We start from the raw sequence: 24,210 nt of genomic DNA on the forward strand, positions 1-24,210 counted from the left end.
GCAAAATAGGCAAAGTGTTTCTTTGAAGTAAAAATAGAAAGTGCTGTACATGCTGGTCAACAGTTGAAAGAATAAGATTTATGTTTTGGTGCATCCCTAAAGCTGTACTTTTATTGGCAGGTTTCTAGCACTTGGTACTTTTCTATTTACTTCACCCCTTTGACCTGGGTGAACAGGAAGGATGCCAAACCCTGATTAAGGGATTGACAGCCTGTGCATTAAGTGGCTTTTTTCAAATTTGGAATTCTGAAGTAGGGGCTATCCTTTTCTTCTCTTCCACCCCCCTGCCGCCTGGTTTTGTGCCAACAGGGAAATTACACATTAGCTGGAAGATGTTTTCTTTTAAAAAACACTTTTGCTATTTACCTTTCTCATGAGATGCTTTTGATTACACTCTTCCTAACAGCATCGAAATCCAATTCATTTGATTGTTAACAGGATCTCGCTGTATACAAAATGGCTGGTTGGCTTGTCAATGTAGCAGTAATAATTGCATTTCAAAGTTAATTCATTACATGTTACTTGCTGTGGTGTGTTTTTGTGAGATATTTTATAAATGAAAAACTTCTTTTTGTCTCCAATTCAACCACCTTTAAAACAGTTCAGCCATTTTCTGGTTTCACCCACGTCATTAACCATTTGGGTATTGTGGGCCTTTATAGCTGAAACAAACAATACAATAACAAAGTGTCACATCAGACCAGAGATTCCTCTTGACCTGTGAAGAAATGTTATTAAAATTATCCCAGTCCAAAACATCAGAGCTGCATGTTGTCAATTCTGCATATATAAAGTAAAAGGTGAGATTATGCTCAGAATATTTAGACTTTTTTTAATTCATTCACGGGATGAGGGCGTCGCTGGCTAGGCAGCATTTATTGCCCGTCCCTAATTGCCCAGAGGGCAGTTAAGAGTCAACCATGTTGTTGTGGGTCTGGACCAGACCATCTCGACCAGATCAGGTAAGGATGGCAATTTTCTTCCCTGAAGGACATTAGTGAACCAGATGGGTTTTTCCGACAATCGACGATGGATTCATGGTCATCATTAGATCCTTAATTCCAGATATTTATTGAATTCACATTCCATCATCTGCCGTGGCAGGATTCAAACCCAGGTCCCCAGAACATTATCTGGGTCTCTGGATTAACAGTCCAGCGATAATACCACTGGGCTATTGTCTCCCCTGTTTTACCAAGTTGATGGGTTTGAAAGCTAACAGCAATAAGCAGTGTTCTGTAAGGATTTTTAAAATGGAAAATTGAAAAAAATTAAAACAATTTTAAATAATTTTGAATAGTCATATAAATATGTACAAAAGAGCACAGAGCAATGCTGTTCTTTATTTTGAACGTAGCCATTTGCTGAATCATTCAGGAAAAAACAACCAGTGATATGTTCATTCTGTTCTCCCTTTATTGTCAATTTTCTGACTACAGGGTGAGGAAATACATTCCAAAAATGGGGGGACTTTTTTTTTTTTTTGCAGTGCAATATTTTTTCTAAGTAAGAGTTTGTTTTTATTTTAACAGAATCCTTCCAGTGGCTCAAGAATTCCAGAGCTACCTCCCAGCCATTGAATTACTGTTTTGAAGTGTAATCATTCTTTGCCACAGGCAAATGTGACATCCAGTTTGAGCATCGCTTAGTCCCACACACAGCAATGTGAAAAGTGATCTGGAATCTGTTTAAGTGCTATTGCATGAGGTTTAAGAGTTGATGGCCAAGGCTTTCCTACTCCTCTTCAGATAAAACTAGGATCTTTCAGAACTCCCCTCAGTAAGCTGTCTTGTTTGTCCAGTGAAGCAAAAGATATGCAACTCTCGGCAGTCCAGCACTGTGCCAGTACTGTACCAAAGTGAACTGTTTTTGCATTCAATTTCTTTAAGACTGCAGGCTTCCTGCCTTTCTCTCACTTCTGGTGCACTGCTCTCTGATGTATTGCCTAACTTTCTATAGTCATCTTATCTGCTTTTTCCTTAGGAATTCAGAAAGCTGGTAAAGAAGGAGGAACGACCGATTCTGATGATTTTCTACGCCCCGTGTAAGTTTTTTTTCTGTGCATGCATTCAGATTCTGAGCCAGTCAGGTGTAACATTACATATTTATCCCACTCGCTGTACAGTCCATGATTGAGGGGATGAGTGGTGACATGTTGCAATTGCATGGAAAGTGGGGCTGGGGGACAGTGTTACAGGACCTAACAAGAAAACTCACTTTGTATGCCATCAGTCAGAAAAAAAATCAATCTGAAAGGCCACGTACAAGGGTCTTTACAAAAAGAGGGATGTCAGGAGACATCTGGGATAGATGGAGTGGGTATCGACCAGGATTCTTCCACCTGACTGCCATGCAGTAAAAATGGCAAATGTTTTTGTGAAGACAGAGTTGGATTCTGCTGTTTCATCCTTGCCACCCAGTGTCAAATATCATACCATCATACACAGGGTAGTGGGCATATTTTCTTTTCCACCAAACACCAGAGCTGGGCTTCATTTGAAAATTTCAAGACAGATCATTAGATTTTGTTAGCCAAGAAAATTAAAGGTTGCAAAACAAAGGTGGGTAAATGGAGATAAGATACAGGTCAACCAGAATCTAATTAAATGACAGAAAGGGTCGAATGGCCTCTTGTGTGCCTGTGTTTCATTGACTCGCAAGGATTGTGCGTGAATAGTGACTGCTTTTTTGGGAATACAAGGTCCCCTTTCCTGCATTATATGGGTCCACACTAAAATACAGGAGAGAAAAAGAAGCTGAGTGAAAGGAATTCACATTAGAAAAAGGCTCCATGCTATTTTTGCAAAGAATACTTTTTACACTGTTTGCACTGCTGCAACCTCTGATGGTAATGAAGCAGCAAGATTCCTCTCTGCCTTCTGTTACTCAGTCAGTGTTTTGTTGCTTTGTGACTTATTTTCATTCTGGAATAGCTGCTCGTGCTTTTGTGTTTTTATCTTCAAATTGTTAAGAATCTGCATAGTGTTTATTGAGTAACGTGAGTGCTGCAAGAGCTTGCGGTACTTTATTTTTGGTTTCTTTTAAATTGTTGCCTCTTTCCCCCATTATGCAATTGTAATCTGATTTAGCCCCTAAATGCTTTCCTCTCTTTTTAACCCCACGCCTTTCCCACCCACTGCACCTCAACCTCGTAGTGGTAAGGATGAACCCTGCATCTGTTTATACTTCTGTCACATTTTTGTTAATAAAGATCCTGAGCATCAACTCATCTACAACTCTGTAGTGCACTTTCATAAATGTATTCTCGGGCTGTGCAAAGTTCAAAGGCAATATAAGGCATAGTCATTCGCAGTTTAACGAGCATATGCTGTTCTGCATTGATTTAAAGAGGCGCTCAACGTTTTCTGGCAATCATGCTTTTATCGAATGAACAGAACAGCTTGCTAGAAATAGATATGAAACACATTTCAGAAACTTAAAAGAACAAAAGGCTGGAATTGCGTGGTTAGTAGATCTTCTCCGGGAGAAAGATGGGTTAATTTTTCAGGTATAACCCTTCATTAGGACTGCATTGTGAACAAGCCTAATGAGATAAGCTGCAACCAGATCGTCAACCAACTGCATATTTTCTGTGCTTGGTTTCCGAGTGGCAATACGTTTTAGGCTTGCTTTTGATGTGTGCAAAACTAAGTGTGATGGGTCCCTTGTACTAACTTTTCATGATTCCATTGCAAGGCAAGGCTTGGACATAAACACAAGGGAAATGATATTGAAGTTGGCTGATGAACTAAATGTAGGAAAGAACAATATTTCTATAAACCTAAAAACAAAAAGAACATGCTGGAAATGTTTGACAAGTCATCTACAAGGAGAGGCATAATTAACATTTCAGGAATTGTCCTGTGGAAGACCTAAGCCAGCTGAGCAGAATGGGCAGGTAGGTATAGATACAGATAAAGGACTGGTACATTTTTTGGAAAGGGATAATGAAAGAAGGAACGCCCTGACTAGCAAGAAAGTTGACAAACTGTGTAATCTCAGCTATGTGGATCTTTTCAAAGGTGAGAAGTAGATGAAGCCTCTGTTAAAAAGGAAAGTAGGTGTCTGAGAATGACAGAATATAGTGCAATTCTGGATTCGTATGAGGTGCTTAATAAAGAATGTTAACAACCATGGAAGATAAATAGCTAAATCATATTGAATGACAAGTAATTGTGTGAATGCAAATCGCTGAATTTTGAAACCAGAACAAATGTGGACCTTATTCATTGGATTAGTGAAGGCTAAAACAGAGGCAACTGATTAAGGTGTTCAAAATGATGGAAAGTGAATAGTGAAAAACAGTTTCTACTGATTGGGGAATCATGGAAAAGTGGGTTTAAATTGAGGACAAGGACTATAAAAGTGAGTCATGTAATCTTAAACCACAAAGAGGCCATTCAGCTCAATATGTCCATGCCAGCTCTTCGAAAGAACAGTCTAATTTAGTTTCACACCTATCCTTTGCTTTCATCCATCTACAGCTTGACTCGTTTCAATAAATACCCAATGGCCTTTCAAAAATTCTTGTGGAATCTGCTTTCACTGCTCTTGCATATAGTGTATTGCTGATCTTAATCCTTTGTCCCACAACATTTTCATTTCTCCTGTTGCTGTTATGCCAGTTATTTTAATGTGTCCTCTCATCACAAGTCCCTCTGCCAGTGGAAAGTGAGTGAGGCAGGGTCATGATGGTAATGCCACTGGAATTCTATTCTAGGGTTAATATCCTGCGAACGTACATTTGAATACCACCATGGCAGATGGTGAAATTTTAATTCAATAAAGTCTAGAATTAGAATCTGCCCTAATGGTGACCTCATTGCTGCTGTTAGTTATCCGCTACAGCCCTTGTCCAATTGGTTCACAGCTGTACTTTAGTGAAGAAAATCAGCCATCCTCATCTAGTCTGACCTATCTGTGACTCCAGACCCATAGCAATGTGGTTAACTCTAACTGCCTTCTGAGCAATTAGGGATAGGCACTAAATGCTGGTCTAGTCCGCCTTGAAGAAATAAGGAAAACAAAACTATTTATTCCTACTCCCACAATCAAAGCCCCATGAATTTTTTGCCCCTATTAAGCCACTACCTCTTATTTTGTGCGCTAAAAATAACTCATTTCCCCAATCCACATTGAATAGTGTCATGGATAGGCACTCAAAATAGAATTAGGTACCTGAAACAAAATACAAATGCATATAAAGAGAGGTTGAGGGAAAGTAATTGGATTGGACAGTTTCGTGTGAAGAATGGCACTTGCTGAGCTGTAATATGTACGTATTGGCATCTGGTGAAGTGATTTGTTAAATCTGTCATTGACTTATTTAGTACAATGCTTATCTCTCTTTCTGTTTATTGTTCTGCTGATGCCTTTGACCTGCCCTTTGCCCCACGTATCAGGGTGTGGGGTGTGTAAGCGGATGATGCCAGCCTTTCAACAAGCTGCCACAGAGCTAAAGGGCACCCATGTGAGTATCACAGTTTCACTGGTCTATTAAAAAGGCACCATGCACAGAGATTTTTTGGTTTTTACTTTGTGCATAGATCATTATAATTGGATGTTCAGTTATGATTCAGTTATCCTGTTCAGGTTTCTCAGTCAGTTGGACTTCTATTAGCATGTGCAGGAATGAAAGCAGTAATGAAATACACAGTCCTGCTTCATTGTGTTTAAGACTTTGAAGCCCAGGAAGGAAATGCCGCACAGGGTGTCATCAGTCAAGATCATCCTTCACAATGTCATTTCACATTCTCTCCGATTTGAAGTCGGCATTTGTGTTGCAGCTGAATTGCATCAGCATTTCTTTTGCTCGGTTATTCCCATATAAGACACACGTTTTGAGCTAGCAAGAGCTGGGTTTACTGATTGTGCCCTGCAGAGAGACCTCCAGGATACAGACTGCCCCACTAAAAGCGTCCTCCACTCCACTCCACTCCACTCCACTCCACTCCCAGCACCTTTCACCCCTTTTGTCAAGTCTTGATTGATCTATAAACCAGACCCATTCGTCTGTCTCTGTGCCTCCAGCAAATGCTCCTGTTCTCGAGACTTCTGCAGTATCAGCAGTGATCGTGCTCTCGGTAACACTGCTGGGACTGAAGAGCTGCCTGAAATTGGCCAATAAATATTCGGAGATTGGATCATTGTCTCCCAAGACCCAGGAACACTGGTGGCAGACAAAAAGCTACCTAATTGGGATTTAATCCCATCGAGGGTCTCCAAAATGCCTGCATCAGTGTTCCCAGTTGATCGGGCCAAGGTTGCAGCCATTAAATTCATCCAAGTTTGGCAAAGTGAAGCACTTTCAAATGTGACAACCCTGTTTAGATGAACTAGCAAATACTACCTAGTGCTTTCAAGCAGCATCCCCAATACCCACGCCTGACTTCAGTGTCTCATAATGAAACAGCCCATGGTGTTACAATCCAGTTAATGGTATTACTAGACAAGACAGATCCTACAGTGAACTTTGTCTTGATGGATCATATTTTTAAATTTTGTAATTGGTAACATGATGGTCAGTCACTGAGATTTCAGATGAGACTGCTGATGACCTTTTAATAAACTTATGTTTTGTTGTTACACATAAGAAAATAAAACAAACAAGGCTAGGCATATTATAGTAAGAAAGATCTCAACACAAACATCAAGACAAAATTTCAACCTCTCCCAAAACTATTTGTTACAGTGACTCAATCTGAGAGAACTATCATTCCTCTCTCAGATTTTTAAATCTTCCCTTAACTGACACTTTCCAGATTTTTTGCTATGGATGGTTGCGACCATTTTTCTTTTATAATTCTGTTCTGTGTCCACTTGTATGACCCCTGCTCAATTCTGATGGCCTAGTCTTTTACAACTCTAATCACTGGAAGATTTCTATCCAAACTCCCGGAGCTTAGAAGCTTTGTGGACTAGAAATCACTTCTGCTGAGGCAACTGGTTACCCTGAACTGAACTGAAATACTTCTTTCTGATCTTGACTGTTGATTCTTTTGAACCAAAACTTTGAAACTCGTGTTTTGAACCCTCTGTTTACTCTGTCTTTTATTAACACAACGTATAAACATCTTATCCATTAACATCAGTGGTGGTGGGGGGTGGGGCGGGGTGGGGAGAGGCGGTGGGCGGTGGGTTCTGTGAGGCGGTCAGCTGAAGCCATTACCTTTTTAGCAATGATGTGTTCAGACCGCTTCTACAATAAAATCTTGACCTTTTGCTTTTAAAAACAGAGCTAACCAAACTCTTGCCCCTATTTTAAAATTCACCTTCCAAAAACACCTTTTTGTCACAATGGCTTGTTTAAAAATGACTTGGATATTGTCCCAATGATAGATGACAGTTGACATTTGCACCTCTTAAGCGCCATCTGAATACTAGTGTAATCTCCAATCTTCCATTGGTGCTGAATGGCATTTTCCCCCACTATCAACATGGGGAAAATCATTAAGCAGAAACTCAACTGGAATAGTCACTCAAATTTTCTGGCTATGCTACTTTGTGTCCAGTGGCTCACCATCTGCATCTTCAAAATTTCTCAACCACTCGCAAGGCAAAAGTCAGAAATGTATTTAAGTAGTCTGCATTTGTCAGAATAGATGCAGCTACGTGTTTAAAGAAGCTGAAAACCATCCAGGACAGAGCAGCCTGGTTGATGCGCACCTCATCCATCACCCTTAGCAATGGTGTACTGTAACTGCTGTGCAGCAACTCACCAAGGCTTCTTTGGCAGCACCTGTCAAACTCATGACCTCCATCATCCAGAAGGACAAGGGCAGCAGGGCGCCATCAGTTTCATTTCTCCTACATGTCACACATCATCTGAACCTTGGGCAAATGATCACTTTTCTTTCTTTTCCCTCACTAGAACTGTGCCCTGTGGAAGCATCTTCAACAAATAGACTATACAATTTCCAGAAAAAGACCAGCCATCAACACCTTGAGGGCAAACAGGGATTGTAAATCCTGTCCTCATCAGTGATGCCCACATCCTAAGAATATTTTGAATAGGCGGCATTCATCACATTGCATGTCCACCAAGTCAACGCTTTAAAAATGAAAGTGGGCGCTTATCTAATATTGGGCAATGGTAGACATTTTTGCATTGGAATGAATGGCAGGAAAACTAAAAATAGCGAGGCAATAGTCATGACATGCTATGTTGTAAATTGACTAATTGCAATTGGATTTCAAGTTGAAGTGTCAGCTCCATTTCCCTGTCCCCTCATGATAAAGGATGTGGTCATTGACTGGGCAACAGCAGCCAACCAACTAGGAATTGGAACTTCTGTGTTATCAGCAGTCATAAGGAAGCTGTTAATAAGCACCATAAGATCTCAACCACTAATTATGAACTTCCTTTGCCGTATCCCACAGCTGCCTATTGTCACTGTTTTATTCACAACTTCCCATACGCAGCTCCACGAGCTCAGTTTTGGCCTTCTATCTGGTCTTTTTCCATTATGGGTCATGTAGCATCACCCAGTCTGTTCGATGTTTGAAGCAAAATAAACAATTGGGAGTTTTAATTGTTAGTTTAACCTAGACCGAACAGAAATATTTTATTTTGAGTTCAGGTTTCTGGGACTAAGAGTGAACTAGCTCCTCACCAGATTCCTCATTTTCATAGAACTGGACATTGCAACTTTTGGAACATAATTCAGGAAAAGCACCTATTCTCAAAATAATTAGGAGCTGTTTGCTATAAATTCATCTTGAATTCATTAAATACACAGTCATTTTCTACCAATGATTTATAAATTCTAATGCTAACTGTTTCCTGAATAGGTAATGGCTGGAATGAACGTCCATCCTTCTGAATTTGATGAAATTAAACAGGAATTTAATATTAAAGGATATCCAACCTTCTGTTACTTTGAGTAAGTTGTTGTTGATAAATCTTCAAGGTATATTTTGAGGTCGACCTATCAGATCTAAACAATCGTGCGATTTTGCTCTTGTGGGCAACTTAACAATAATTCTGTAAAATGGAAGAGCTTGAGTATGTGACATTTATAGATTGACTGTCTTATTGAGGTTTTCTTTGTCTTTTCTTGCTTTCCTTCCCACGCACTACTCAAAGAAAAGCGTGCCCAAAAATGTACTGGCTACTAATTGGCAATGTTACCTCCTTGCATTCAGTGTAAATAAAGGTTCCAAAGATGCTGGACGGAAGGATAATTAGGCAAAAATGGACTATGACAAAAAATAAGGTAGCTAACAAATTGGTTAAAAAGTCAAAAAAGGACAAACCGAAGGTTGATGTGGTATGTTTCACAATCCCATTGTGGGGCTGGAGAAGGTTGTGAAGAAGGGAAAAAGCAAAGCCAAGATGAAGATGTGAGTTTACATTTAAAGCACTGGGAACTAATGTAGGTCTGCAAGGGTGAGACAGTATGGGAAAGGATATGGTCAGTGGGGTTTGGATGAGAGGAGGTTATAGAATGTGCAGGATGATATGGCAGTCAAGAAAGTATTGAACTAGCTGTAATGGTGAAAGTGTACATGCAGGTTTAAATAACACATGGATAGAGGCAGGCGGTGTCTTTTTAAATTTCTTCATCCTTTCTTTGGAAGAGGGTATCACAGGCAAGTCCAGCATTTGTTGCCCATGCTGAAATCCTTGAATTGAGTGTCTCACTAGGCTGTTTCAGAACAGCACTTAAGTGTCAACCATGTTACTGGGTCTGAAGTCTCACATGGACCAGACGAGACCAGGTAAAAATAATGATTTCCTTCCCTAAAGAACATTAGTGAATCAGATGGATTTTTACAACATCAGTGATGGCTGTGATGGCCACCATCACCAAAACTAGGTTCATATTCCAGATTTGTTAATTGAATTTAAATTCCATCAGCTACCATGATGAAATTTGAACCCATTCCCCACAACATTAGTGTCAGTCAAGCAAAACTACTACTTTGCCACTACAACCCCACAAAAGAAGGAGGAAGTCAACAGTCTTTATGATGGGGAGGAAATGGCTAGCGACCTTGGGGGCATTGAATATGAAGAATTGGGTTTAACTTGAGAGTGTGGATGTTGGGGGGTTAAGTGGGGTCGTGGGGGCACATTTGGTATTGGTGGCCACGTATAGCAGCATTGTATGCAGTTTAAGTGATTCACTGTTTAATGGGAGTGAATTGACATTCGTCCAGGACCCCATGTTGGGCAGCAGTCTGACAGCACAAGATGATGGCAGACTGGAGAGATGGAGGAAACGTAGAAATGATTATTTTGAGTGGATTGACAGAATTGGGCCCTGAGTCTGCAGATTCTGTTGCCAAAGCAGCAGCATGTGGAGAAGAAAGGGAACCAGTGACAGATTCATGGAGAGTCCAGAGGCAATGCATTATAGAGCAGGAAGAGAAGACGCTATTGGATTTTACAAGGGTTTAACTAATCGTTTCCCTTCAGAATACTTGCAGATTGATTTGCCGAATGGAGATGTTGCAGTTGCATGTGGCCTAATTGAGTCCAAAATATATCATCTTGAAGACAGAAAAGAATAAGTCAGAAGAAGTAAACACATCATTGCCATAATGTATTCTGTGAAATAGTCGTTGCAGTCTGATTTTCTTTTTTAATTCTTTTTGTTTAATTTTCTATAATGTGATTTCAGACAATATGAGAACATAAGGTGTTTATATCAATGGAAATCTGGCTTTCTGTTTGTTCTCTCTACCGGAATTGTTTTCTTTTAAAATTTATTCTTTCACGGTATGTGGGCTTGGCAATGCAGGCAGTGCCAGCATTTATTGCCCATCCCTAATTTCCCTTAAGATGATGGCAAGCTGCCTTGATCCACTGCAATTCATGTGGTGTAGGTACACCCGAAGTGCTGTTAGGGAGTACCAGGATTTTGACCCTGTGATAGTGAAGGAACGGTGATATATAGTATGGCTTTCGGCGGAATGCACACACACTTGCTGCCTTGTCCTTCCAGTGGTCAAGGTTGCAGATTTGAAAACTGTTGTCAGTGGAGGCTTGATGAGTTGTCTGGACGAGCTGTTAAGAATTTGGAGAAGGAAAGTATAGGACAGATTACAAAAATAACACTTCTGCTGTTGGGAAATAAGCATTCTGCCCCTGTCTTTTCCTCCTTTTAAACTCTTTAATGATTAGCCTTTTTTAATGTAGAGATGGTCCAAAGTTCAAATAAGCTGGCAATTGTTGCAAACCCATCTGACCATCATGAAGCATATGGCTGGTGAAAAATATATCACTGGGTTGGTGTCTATTTGAAAGGACAATGGGTTTAATTTGGTTCATTAGTGAATGATTTCTGAAGTATCTCTGGTTCTCAGTGTATTTGCCATCTCTGAATGGGCCTAGCTTCTTATCCAAAGACGGTACAAATATTAAATTGCTGAAAATATTAAAATATTAAATTGGGGAAAAAAAGTACTGATTGTTGTATTTCATTTTTCTCCCATTTCTCCACTGAAGCCACTGTGAGCTTGCACCAGCGTGAAATTCAGCAGGTTTTGACCACCTCAGTGCTTAATCACTTAGTTAGCAGCCATTTCGTGAGTGTCATTACGGATGAGTTTGATCTATACTCCATTTCGATACCACATTTGCACACTTTGATTTTCCAGGTGGATGGGAAGAGTTGGGATATGTCACTAGGTTGCAGACTCATGAAAAGTTTAGCTTGCAAATCCTAGGGATGTTCAGGCCGATTGTAACACATTGAAGTAAAGCCTAAGATGATACAGGTTTGGAAGTTGTTTTTATTTGTAAAACCATGCTGCACAAAAGGGAGGCTGTTTAACTCTAGTCACCTATTTCAAGGAGTAATCCTAATAGTCTTGCCGCCTTTTCCTCCAAAGTCCTAAAAACCCTTTATCAATTGCCTTTTGAAAGTTACTAATCCTACAGTAGTCTTGATCAGGCAATGCATTCCATATTACATCAACTCGCTGTGTGGAAAATATTATCCTCATCTCTCTACTTTTTGCCAATTATTTTAAGCATGTGTTTTCTATACATCAACCTTCCTGCCAGTGGAAGTGTCATTTGTTCTTCATCTGTGCCATTTAATGTATTGACTGTCTCTCCCAAGTCTCTCTCGAACCTTTTTCTCCTGTAAGCAAAATCATCCCCAAGTCTCTCCACATGACTGACATTTTCATGCCTGATGCCATTCTTGTAAATCTCCTAAGACCCTGGCATCCTGCCTAAAGTACAGTGCACAGAACTGGTCACAATACTTAGCTGAAGCCAACTGGAAAGTGTTTTAGAAAGGTTGAGTAGTAACTTCCTTACTTCTGAACTTTGTGCTTCCTGTAAAGTTCAAGATCCTATAAGCTTTATAAATGGAGGGGGAAGAAAATAGAGAGAGTGAGGCACAATCATTATTTCTCCTGTTCTTATGAAGGGATCAAAGGGTATGGGGAGAAAGTGAGAGCAGGGTACTGAGTTGGATGATCATTTGTGGTCATATTGAATACAGGAGCAAGCTCAAAGGGCTGAATGGCCCCCTTTTGCCTTTTTTTTTCTTCTATCATCTAAATGGCATTTTTAGTGCACAGGTAATGAGAATTTGGCTTGAAAGTTAACTAGGAATGAATGGAATAAATATCTGCTCAACCCAACTGATCACTATTTGCCTTGAAGTTGTGCTATTTCTCATAGCAATTCATACTCCAAAATTTGATAGAGGTTCTGTGCTGTGTGTGAGGAGAAATCATTTGCATAGGACTATTTGACTGGGAAAAAATAATTTTTCGACATTAAACATGGCAATTACTGTTGGGATCCTTTGGGAATGTCGATGAACTTTAATTGGAATTTTGCCCAGACTGATTGCCATTTGTTAATTTGAGCAAATTAGAAAATGTTTCTGAAGTATATTTATATAATCATCTTTATAGTGTTTCTTAAAATTGATCACTGTAAAAGCTGTTTTAGAATTACCATAGCTTCCTGAGGACCTATTTAAAATTCTCTTCTCAGAAATTGCTCAAAGAATCATTTCACAGCAACTGTCAAATTATGAATTTTAAAGTGTTTTTTAAACACATGACTATCTTAGTTTCCTGTCTCTGGAGTTGAAAGTCAAACAGCCTTAACTTTTAAAAATTGACAAATTTAATTTACATGTACAATGCTTCTAACTGCTGCTTGTGAGAGTATCACCTTCTTTGATTCTTTACGAATGAATGTATAGCATGCTTGTCCTATCAAAGGTGTGATTTCTAAAGTTGGTGTAAATTGCCACTTCTATGCTTGCGAAAGATGGTGAAGTTATGTTGGGTTTCTTCATGGTTGTTTTAGTCCAAAGGTGTTCTCGCCGACTTTTAAGGATCTGAGGACACCCCAATGCACTTCGCAGCCAGTGGAATACTTTTAAAAGTGTAATTGCTATTGTAATGTAAGAAACAAGGCAGGCATTTTGTGCTAATCAGGATCCCAACATCAGGTAATGACTAGATAATCTGTTAGGTAATGTTGGTTGGAGGATGAATATCGGCCTAGATACCAGGGATAACACCCCCTGCTCCAATTCAGAAGGGTGCTGTGGAACCTTGTGTATTCACCCGAGAGGGCAGGCAAAACCTCAGTTTGGCGTCTCATTTTAAAGATGGCTTGAAAGGTAATTGAAGTCACCATAGTCTTACCAGATTATAGGGCTGCGCTCTCATTAGAGAGAGACAACTAGTGGTGGTTTAATTTGAGGCTTACCACCAGGTGGTGAGGGGAGAGGTTGAGAAGGAGCATTCTTCATGGTAACCCTCAGCTGGTGCAGGGATTGAATCCACGCTGTTGGCACTGCAAACCAGCCATCCAGCCAACTGAGCTAACCAACCCCCTAAGCCAAGGTAAATAGGAATGTATGGAATAACAGAGCAGCACATCTTCCCTATTGCATTAGATTGTTGGCTTGGGTTATGTGCTGCATTGCCTGGATTTGTGTAGTTGTCCGGTGGCTGACAGAGGGAGTTTTGCTTCTCGTCTCCTGGTTGTCATGGAGCAGGGAAGACTGTACTCTGTTGACTCAGTTTTCTCCAACCATTCAAGAAAGAGCCAAAATGAGTTTGAGGTTGAAAAGCTTTCATTGATTATCTTTTCCAAAAATAATCACCTCTTATGTGATGTATCAGAGAGCTGCTAGGCTTTCAGAACTGTACCTCAACCTGAGTTAACTCCCCTGGAAACAAAAGGAGAATGTCTGTCTTTTTTTTAATATATGTTTAAAACCTTCTCAGCGTTTGTTGCTTTAAGATAAGCCCTGGGGTTGAATTACTGCAACATTTGTTCGTTTGTGTTGTCAACAAAATACAAGTTTGAGGAGCATTTATAACCAAGGATCTGGATTTTTCAACGGAAAAAGTGAAAAATGAAATAATGACCGCTCCATTTTGTTGACACAATCACTGGACATTTTTGTGTGAAGATGTCCCTTCAGCCCATTTGATTCCATAATTTCAGACTCTCTGTCCTTCATTATTAAATGGTTGAATTATGGGAAATGCTGTACAGTATACACAATAATTAAGTTGTTTCTTTTTCTCTGATTTCTTTCAAAAGGAAGGGAAAATTTCTATTTAATTTTGAAAACTATGGAGCTACTGCCCAAGATTTTGTTGAGTGGATGAAAAAGTGAGTAAGATTAAGTGTTGTATGTATGAAGAAAATTACGTGTGCGTTATCTTGCTGACTCTACTACCATGGGTACAAAGGACAATTTTTTTTCACCTCAGGCTATTTTAGTGCATTGGGAATATAAATGCTTCACTGCATTGAGATTATGAATCCTCTTAAGGCAGGCTGTCATTCCAATTTTATTGGGCACATTTTCATAATAACTCAACTAAACATGTGTATGCTATTGTTAATGTCCTTATCATTCATCTAAACAAATATTTACCATTAGTTTATTGTCTGCAGATGTATTTTGTTCTTGGATTTGAGGGATCATGTATCAAAAGCTCCTTTGCAATATAGTCAAGTGCCTCCAACAAAAAAAAATGCGGGCTGCTTAATGACTGGAATGACATGATTTGTGTTGTGCTTTTATCTTTCTTGACTATACAAACTTCAGTATGACCAAGTTAAATACACTCAAACACAAGAAGAGTCGCCCTTAATCTCCTCTGCAAAGAAATGTGTTTGTTTTCAGGGAAGGGGTTGGCGAGGTTGGTTGGAGAACGAAAGGACATCAAACCGTATCTGGTAGTTGACGAATGGTTTGCACCATAGTTTATCTGATGTATTCATCTTTGTGACACAGTTGCATTTCTTTTGTCGCCAGACCCCAAGAAGCACAGCCCGAACCCCCAGAGATCCCATGGGCAGAGCAGGAGTCTGGAGTGTCTCATTTAACAGATGATACCTTTGATGGGTTTGTGAAGGAACACCCATCCGTACTCGTGATGTTTTATGCGCCATGTAAGTTGCAGTTTGAATGCAAGTTAGCCTTTACTTGCTGCTTATGGGCCTGTTCTGTGAGAACTATGGATACTTGAGGTTTAACCGCTTGCTTCTTAATTGCACCTTCACTCTGGAGCTTTCTTGTCAGATGTATCTGCAGTCACACTACATCATGTGGAGTCATACCTCACTGGAAGACAATGGATTTCAATGACAGTTATTGAGAATTCAACTGTTCTGAGACTCTGAAACTCCCTCAACCCATCACATCGGTTTTAGATACTCCTTATCTGCCCTAATATTGTCTCCATACATGGCTCGCACGTTCTATATTTTATACCAAACGTTCCTGTTTTCAGCTGACTTGGGTCCTCCGTAATATTTTTCTACTAAAAAGTTGCTAAGAATTACAGTTGATTATCTTGGTTGGAGTTTTGACCCCAATGGCTTTTCACAAAGGAGCCCCTTGCTCTGCTCCCAGCTTAAGCACTTTCCATTACAGGCTGTTAGGGGGCATTGCATTAAGAGCCACTCCATTTTAAGGATGCCACGTTCAGAAAGAGAGATGGCATGTAAGTTGCCAGGATTCAGTGTTCTGAAGCCCCATCAGATTTAATTTGATGCTCCAATGATGTCATTTGGCTTGTTTAATTACTTTAACACTGCTACACACCTAGGGTTGTTCTTGCATTTTGTCAGAAGCTGTTCTAGCAAGGACAGGAACGTTAAAGCAGTTGCTGCTTTTTCAAGCTTCGGGGAAAATGGTCAATTCTATTTTGGAACTGGAAAGCACCAGACAGCTTCTGCCCACACAGTTAACCCACCTGATTCCATCTCTTCCTCCATCTAAACCTTGCAGTTCTCTGAAGAGGGAATAAATCATTGAGCCAATATAAACAAAATAAACTCAGAATTTTCTCTGCAGCCCTCACAAATGTTCAAAGCTGTTCCAGCTAGTCACTGAGATTGCTACCACCAATGAGTTCTGTCCCTAGGCTTGTATGTATCTTTGGGATTATGTGGTTTAAACAGAATTCAGCAGAAACAAAGACCGAACAATAGTGATGCATAGCATCAAATCACCTTTATGAGCAAGGCAGAATTAGTTGTTAAAATGCTGTTAATAAACACAGCTCATTATTGATTCTCTATAATTGACATTCCATGAATTAAAGACATTTTGGAACTGGGCAGCAACATAATTTGCTTAATCTTATTTCGACAGGACTTGCTATCAAACCCAGCCAAGTCAATCTACCTCGGACATAAGTAGATAAGACATGACAGGGTTGGTTATCACTGTCTGTTATTTTGAGTTTAATAACATTTTGGCCTTTGGTGTTGCCAAGAGAAATGAGTTTTGGTAATTATCAAAATAGCACCCAGTGGATGTGGGACTGTTGCACAAAGCCACTTGCTCTATCACAACTCCGCCAGTGACATTACAATAAATTTGGACACATTATCCTTCCGTGTTCACTGACCATCTGTGCTCCAGGTGCTGTTTTTCTATTAAGGAAATAAAGTGCAGAGAGTAATGGCAGGGAAAAAAATTGGAAAGAGAAAAGACAGGCATTATGTAGACCATGTGGCACTGAAACAAACGTTCTACCCACTGGGTTCATGTCACCATTTTTGCTGTTCTTATGCCATCAAACCATTTCAGGATATGAAATTGTTCCTTAAATTCACCTGTGTTATTCATCTGAACTGTGTCTTCTGGTCATGAGTTTCACATTCTCAGCGTATTCTGCATCAAGAAGATTCTCTTGAATTCTCTATTGCATTTATTAGTGACTATCTTATATTTATAGATTCTCTTTCTGATCTCAACTACGAGCGACAAAAACTTTCTATACATCTACCATACTGATTCCTTTTATAAATTTATTTTTTTTATTCACTCTTGCAATGTAGACATCACTGGCTGGATCAGCATTTATTGCCCATTCCTAATTGCCCTTCAGAAGTTGGTAATGAGCTGCCTCCTTGAACCATTGCAGTCCCTAAACTGTAAGTAGACCCACAATGCCATTAGGGAGGGAGTTCCAAGATTTTGACCCAATGACACTGAAAGAATGATGATATATTTCCAAGTCTGGATGGTGAGTGGCTCAGAAGGGAACTTGCCGGTGATGTTTCCGGATATCTGCTGCCGTTGTCCTTCCAAATGGTGATGTTCATAGGTTCAAAAGGTGCTGAGTGAGAGCTTGATGAATTTCTGCAGTGCACCTTGTAGATTGTGTACGCCGATGCTATTGAGCATCGGTGGTGGAGAGACTGGCACTAATTCAGCAAACAAGTCCAAGTGGGCTGCTTTGTCATGGATGGTTTCAAGCTTCTTATGTTATTAGAGTTGCAGTCATCCACTCAATTGGGGATTTTTCCACCACAAACCTTGTTTGTGCCTTGTAGGTGGTTGGTAGGCTCTGGGAAATCAGAAGGTGAGTTACCTACCGCAGGATTCTTAGCCTCTGATCTGACCTTGTAGCCACAGTACTTTGTATGACTAGTCCAGTTGAGTTTCTGGTCAATGGTAACCCCAGGAATATTGATAGTGGGGATTCAGTGTTGGTGATACCATTGAATGTCAAAGGGCAATTTTTAGATTCTCTGTTTTTGGAAATGGTCAATGCCTGGCACTTGTGTGGCACAAATGTCACTTGCCACTTGTCAACTCAAGCCTGGATTTTGTCCTGATCTGTTGCAATTGAGCATGGGCTTCTTTAGTACCTTAGGAGTTACGAATGATGCTGAACATTGTTCAGTCATTTGCGAACATCACCACATCTGACCTTTATGATGCAGGGAAGGTTTATCAGATCTCAGCGCTGTTTTCTGCTTTTCTAAGAAAGGAGACCCAGCCACAGTGACCTCCATGACCATCACATGTTTTACTCTGAACCTTCTGTCCCAGAGGCAGGGACACTACCACAATTGATAGCTTTTTCAAACAGCCTACACAGGCAAAATAGTTCAAATGGCTGTTTCCTGTTCTGTGAGATTTTGAGTATCTAAATGGAGAGTTTTTCTTCCAATACTAGAGATCTAGGAACTTTGGTGGTCTATAGGCCACCAAATAATGACATCGTGGTGGGGTGGGCAATAAACATGGAAATAGCTAATGCATGTGAAATGGTCCAGCAATTATCATGGGGGATTTTAATCTGCATATCAATTGGTCAAACCAGGTTGGTCATGGCAGCCTTGAGGAGGGGTTCATAGAATGCATCCGTGATAATTTCCTTGAACAATATGTAATGGAACCTACGAGGAAGCAAGCTATCCTAGATCTAGTCCTGTGTAATGAGAGGAATAATTAACGATCTCACAGTTAGGGATCCTCTCGGAAGGAGCGATCACAGTATGGTCGAATTTAAAATACAGATGGAGCTTGAGAAGATTAAATCCAGTGCCTACGACCTGTGCTTAAACAAAGGAGACTATGAAGGAATGAGGGAGGAGTTAGCTAGGGTAAAATGGAAGCAAAAACTTTATGGTGGGTCAATTGAGGAACAGTGGATGACTTTCAAAACAATTTTTCACAGTGCTCAGCAGAAGTATATTCCAGTGATAAGGAAGAACTGTAGGAAAAGAGAGAGCCAGCCATGGATGTCTAAGGAAATAACGGAAAGTATCAGATTGGAAAAAAAACACATACAAAAAAGCAAAGAGTAGTGGGAAACTAGTAGACTGGGAAATCTTTAAAAGCCAACAGAAAGCCACAAAAAAAGTTATAAAGAAAAGTAAGATAGATTATGAGAGTAAACTAGCTCAGAATATAAAAACAGGCAGCAAAAGTTTCTATAAATATGTAAATTGTAAAAGAGTGGCGAAGGTAAACATTGGTCCTTTAGAGGATGAGAAGGCCAATTTAATAACTGGAATGAGGAAATATCCGAGCCATTAAACAGTTATTTCGTGTCGGTCTTCACGGTGGAAGACACAAATAACATGCCGAAAACTAATGGCAAGAAGGTTATAGCAGGTGAGGACTTAGAAACTACCAGTATCACTAAGGAGGCAGTGCTGGGCAAGCTAATGGGGCTAAAGGTAGACAAGTCTCCTGGCCCTGATGAAATGCATCCCAGGGTACTAAAAGAGGTGATGGGGGAACTAGCAAATGCACCAGTAATTATTTACCAAAATTCACTGGACTGTGGTGTGGTTCCCGCAGATTGGAAAACAGCCAATGTGACGCCACTGTTTAAAAGAGGAAGTAGACAAAAAGCAGGTAACTATAGGCCAGTTAGCTTAACTTTGGTAGTGGGGAAAATGCTTGAATCCATCATTAAGGAAGAAATAGCAAGACATCTGGATATAAATTGTCCCATTGGGAACACCCAGCATGGGTTCATGAAGGGTAGGTCATGTTTAACTAATTTGGTGGAATTCTTTGAGGACATTACTTGCATGGTGGACAATGGGGGAACCTGTGGATGTGGTGTATCTGGATTTCCAGAAGGCATTTGACAAGGTGCCACATCAAAGGCTGCTACATAAGATAAAGTTGCACGGTATTACAGGTAATGTATTGGCATGGATAGAGGATTGGTTGACCAGTAAAAAGCAAAGAGTAGGTATAAATGGGTGTTTTTCTGGTTGACGGTCAGTGACTAATGGTGTGCCTCAGGGATCAGATTTGGGACCTCAATTGTTTACAATTTACATAGATGATTTGGAGTTGGGGACTAAGTGTGGTGTGTCAAAATTTGCAGATAACACTAAGGTGAGTGGTAGAGCAAAGTGTGCAGAAGACACTGAAAGTCTGCAGAGGGATATAGATAGTCTAAGTGAGTGAGCAAAGGTCTGGCAGATGGAGTACAATGTTGATAAGTGTGAGGTCATCCATTTTGGTAGGGATAACAGCAAAATGGACTATGTTTTTAAATGGTAAAAAATTGCAGCACGCTGCTGTGCAAAGGGACTTGGGTGTCCTTGTGCATGAATCGCTGAAGGTGGGATTGCAAGTGCAACAGGTAATTAAAAAGGCAAATGGAATTTTGTCTGCCATTGCTCGAGGGATGGAGTTTAAAAACAGGGAGGCTATGCTGCAGCTGTCTAGGGTCCTGGTGAGGCCACACCTGGAGTACTGTGTGCAGTTCTGGTCTGCTTACTTGAGAAGAGATATACTAGCACTGGAGGGGGTGCAGGGGAGATTCACTCGGTTGATTCCAGAGTTGAGAGGGTTTGGATTATGAGGAGAGACTGAGTAGACTGGGATTATACTCATTGGAATTCAGAAGAATGAGAGGAGATCTAATAGAAACATATAAGCTTATGAAGAGAATAAATAAGGTGGAGGCAGGGAGGTTGTTTCCGCTAGCAGGTGAAACGAGGACTGGAGGGCATCGCCTCAAAATAAAGGGAAGCAGATGTAGGACTGAGGTCAGGAGGAACTTCTTCACCCAAAGGGTTGTGAATCTGTGGAATTCCCTGCCAGCGAAGTGGTTGAAGCTACCTCGCTGAATGTGTTTAAGACAAGGCTAGGTAAATTTTTGAACAGTAAAGGAATTAAGGATTATGGTGAGTGGGCGGGTAAGTGGAGCTGAGTCTCAAAAAGATCAGCCATGATCTTATTAAATGGTGCGGCAGGCTTGAGGGGCCGGATGGCCTACTCCTACTCCTAGTTCTTATGTTCTTATGTTCAATTTGCCAGCTAGCTGGATGAATGCAGCACTTTGGAAACAGCAGTTCGATCTGTTAAAACAAGCCTAAAATACCTCCACCTTTGTCCTTTATAGGGTTTTTAAATCCCGATTCTCTCAACTGTACTTGAACAGTTGACAGGTGCATGTTAGTCAGACTGTTTGCAGTGTTGAGGTGGCAGCTGGTAATTGTCACAGTGACAGGAAGTTATTAAACATGGAAATAATTGTTGAGCACAGAACCTATCTGATTAACACTGATGCAGTCAGCTGGCCAATTCTAACTAAAATGAGATTAAACAATTTGTGTTGCTATTTAGTTTCCAATTAAATTCATTCCTTAAATCATGGACTGTTAATTATAGAAGTTCAATAATCAGTATTGTGTTCATTAGCTGCATTTTAGTGACTTACTTTGTTCATTTTGTTGGCAAAGCTGACAAGAAGTACTTCACTGTATCTTCTGTTTGTTGGTCTCTATTGGGCCCTGTCGCTCATCCTTGAGAAAAATATAGTGACTTAAATTTATATAGCATTTTTCACGACCAAAGACATTCCAAAGCACTTTACAGCAAATGACGTACTTTTGAAGTGTAGTTATTTATTGTTATATAGGAAACGAGGCAGTCCAATTTACGTGCAACAAGCTCCCCAAAAGAAATATGATAAAATCCAGAAATTATTTTTTGCATTGACATTTGAGAGACAGCCAGCTTTGATTTTTGTGCTCCACGTCCCCGTGGTGAGTCTTGAAAGCCCAACCTTCTGACTCCAGTGAGAGCTTTACTGACTTTGCCATTGCTTTTCTGTAAGACCCTGCACTCCTCTTATTTTTCCATGCTGTCTTCCTTTCCCTATGACTTGAGCAATGCTTATCCCTCAGTTGGTACCTAATAAAAAAAAAAAATTGTTTTTTTTAAATCACATTGCTGCTTATGGGAGCTTTGCATGCAAACTGGCTGCTTTGTCCTTTACAGCATAACAGTGACTGTACCTTAGTAGTTCTACTTTGAGGCATCTCGTGATGTAGAAGATGCAGTATAAATGCCATACTTTTAATTTTTCATAACATAAGTGATGCCACTATGCTGATTATTTTTTCAAATTACAAATTTCAAGGCAGGATTTCTTTAGGATGGGAGTATAACTGACAATGAAAAGAAATATTTTTTAAAAATCGTACCTGTTTTTGCCTTTTCTGAAATAAATGGTAGGAACTGTTGATTGGGAAAATGGTAATTTGCCTGCCAACCCCATTCTTTCTGCCATCCATGTACATACTTCATTCTACACTCTACACTACCCACAAAATTGTGAACTCTATCCCACCAACTTCATCTGTTCAAGGAAAGTACTACAAAAATATTTGCTCATTGCCGCTGATTACTCCCAGATGATTTTTGAGTCTTTGCACCTCTGCTAATTAGCCCCGGTCTACAGTTGACCATAAATTGCATTGCTCTTCCAAGCTTAGTTTGTCACTGTCTTTTTCCCCCCTTCTTGGTACTTTGGTACCATCTTCTGACCTGTTAAATTTCTGATTGTTTTAAAATTATTAGAACCAGTCTTGGGTTAGTTTGCACGGTGAAATAATGACTGAGATGACATGCTCTGGAGCTTTAGTTCTGAGATGAGTACATTCTGAATTCTGTTTTTGTTTCCAAATCTGTAGGGTGTGGGCACTGTAAAAAGATGAAGCCAGAGTACGAGGAAGCTGCCGAGATGTTGAATAATGAAAGTGATGTAAGGAAATGTTTGTGCTTTCTTTCAAAAAAAAAGGACTCTGGGTAATCCAAGACAGAGGACAGGAAAAAGCTATAGTTATAAAAGCTGCTCCTTTTTTGAGTTATTTTCAGTGTTGGAGCTAATTTCCTCAAATGTTAGGAGTGGTAATTACTGTTTTATAAGCTGCTGCATTGTTTTGGGAACTTTGGCGGGGAGAAAAGATCAAAACAATGACACTTTAAAAACGAGGAAGACAGTCAAAGGCAGTGACCATATGGGAAGTGATTTAAATGGAGAAAGAAACTTACACTGCTGTATTCCCCAGTAGTAACCTGCACAGCTGCTGCCTTTGCTGTTTGGTTTCAAGTATCTCAATGAGCTCATTGGAGTTCGTTCTAAGAAAAATAAACAAACAGTGAAATTTACAGCTGACCTTGGAGAAACCTGAGTGTGGAAGCTCACAGCAGGGGAGTGACTAAATGGCTTTAAAGTGTAACCTTACTGTTGTTCTTTTATAAATCTACAGTAGTGAGTAGAGTGAGTTCTTTTTCAATTATATGTTTTTATTGTGATCTGTCTCCTGATTAAACTCTTAAAAAAAAATAACAACATAAGTACTATGCTAGTCTGGAGCAGTGTTTCTAGAGCAGTAAGACTGTGCTATTTTCTGGGTCTGTAGATTGTTAAGATGCAAAGATGGCCTTTAGTTGTGCTCTTCCTGTCGGATGTGGGAGATTAAGTAGAGTTTCCATGTTACTCATGATTATGCCTGCAGAAGGTGTGTTTGGTTGCAAATCCTATCGGATCGCATGGATTGGTTGGAGCGGCAGTTAGAGGCAATGAGGAATTTACAGGATCTGGAGAGTGTGATGGATGACAGTTGCAGGGACGGGATAAACTGAAGATACAGTCAGGTAGATGGGTGACCTCCAGGAAAGGTAGAAGAGAGAGGCACGTCGTGCCGGGGTCTCCTGTTGCTATCCCCATCACAAACAAGTATGCTGTTTTGGAAAATGTAGGGGATGATGGACTCTCAAGGGAATGTAGCACTGACAGCCAGGTTTCTGGTATCAAGACTGGCTCTAATGTAACGAGGGATATGCCAGGTTCCAAGCGATCGATTGTGATGGTGGACTCTCTAGTCAGAGGCACAGAGACGATTCTGCGGCCGATAGCGAGACATCAGAATAGTGTGTTGGCTCCCTGGAGCCAGGATAAAAGATCCCGTGGAGAGGGTGCAGAATATTGTCAAAGCAGAGAGGAACCAGCAGGAGATCATTGCCGTTCATTCAAGTGTGTACATAGGAGAAAAGGATGAGATTCTGAGGAAAGAATATAGGAAGTTAGGCAGGAATTTAAAAAGTAGGCCCTCAAGGGTGGTAATATCTGGATTACTCCCAATGCAACAAGCCAGTGAGGGTAAGAATAGAAGGATAGAGCAGATGAATGCGTGGC

The 24,210-nt window shown here is 40.2% G+C and overlaps 1 protein-coding gene across 1 annotated transcript in view; it reads left to right on the forward strand.

The window, feature by feature from the left end:
* pdia5 (protein disulfide isomerase family A, member 5) overlaps nt 1–24,210 on the forward strand; it is an 88,583-nt gene that overhangs the window by 9,307 nt on the left and 55,066 nt on the right. Inside the window, exons 4-9 of the mRNA XM_048599263.1 lie at nt 1,984–2,044; nt 5,403–5,470; nt 8,791–8,882; nt 14,540–14,611; nt 15,264–15,400; nt 22,703–22,773. Of these exons, the coding sequence (XP_048455220.1) occupies nt 1,984–2,044; nt 5,403–5,470; nt 8,791–8,882; nt 14,540–14,611; nt 15,264–15,400; nt 22,703–22,773 (501 nt within the window). The remainder of the gene's footprint in view (nt 1–1,983; nt 2,045–5,402; nt 5,471–8,790; nt 8,883–14,539; nt 14,612–15,263; nt 15,401–22,702; nt 22,774–24,210) is intronic.

Source organism: Rhincodon typus, chromosome 7 (assembly GCF_021869965.1).
Source record: "Rhincodon typus isolate 14 chromosome 7, sRhiTyp1.1, whole genome shotgun sequence".
Taxonomy (NCBI): Eukaryota; Metazoa; Chordata; class Chondrichthyes; order Orectolobiformes; family Rhincodontidae; genus Rhincodon; species Rhincodon typus.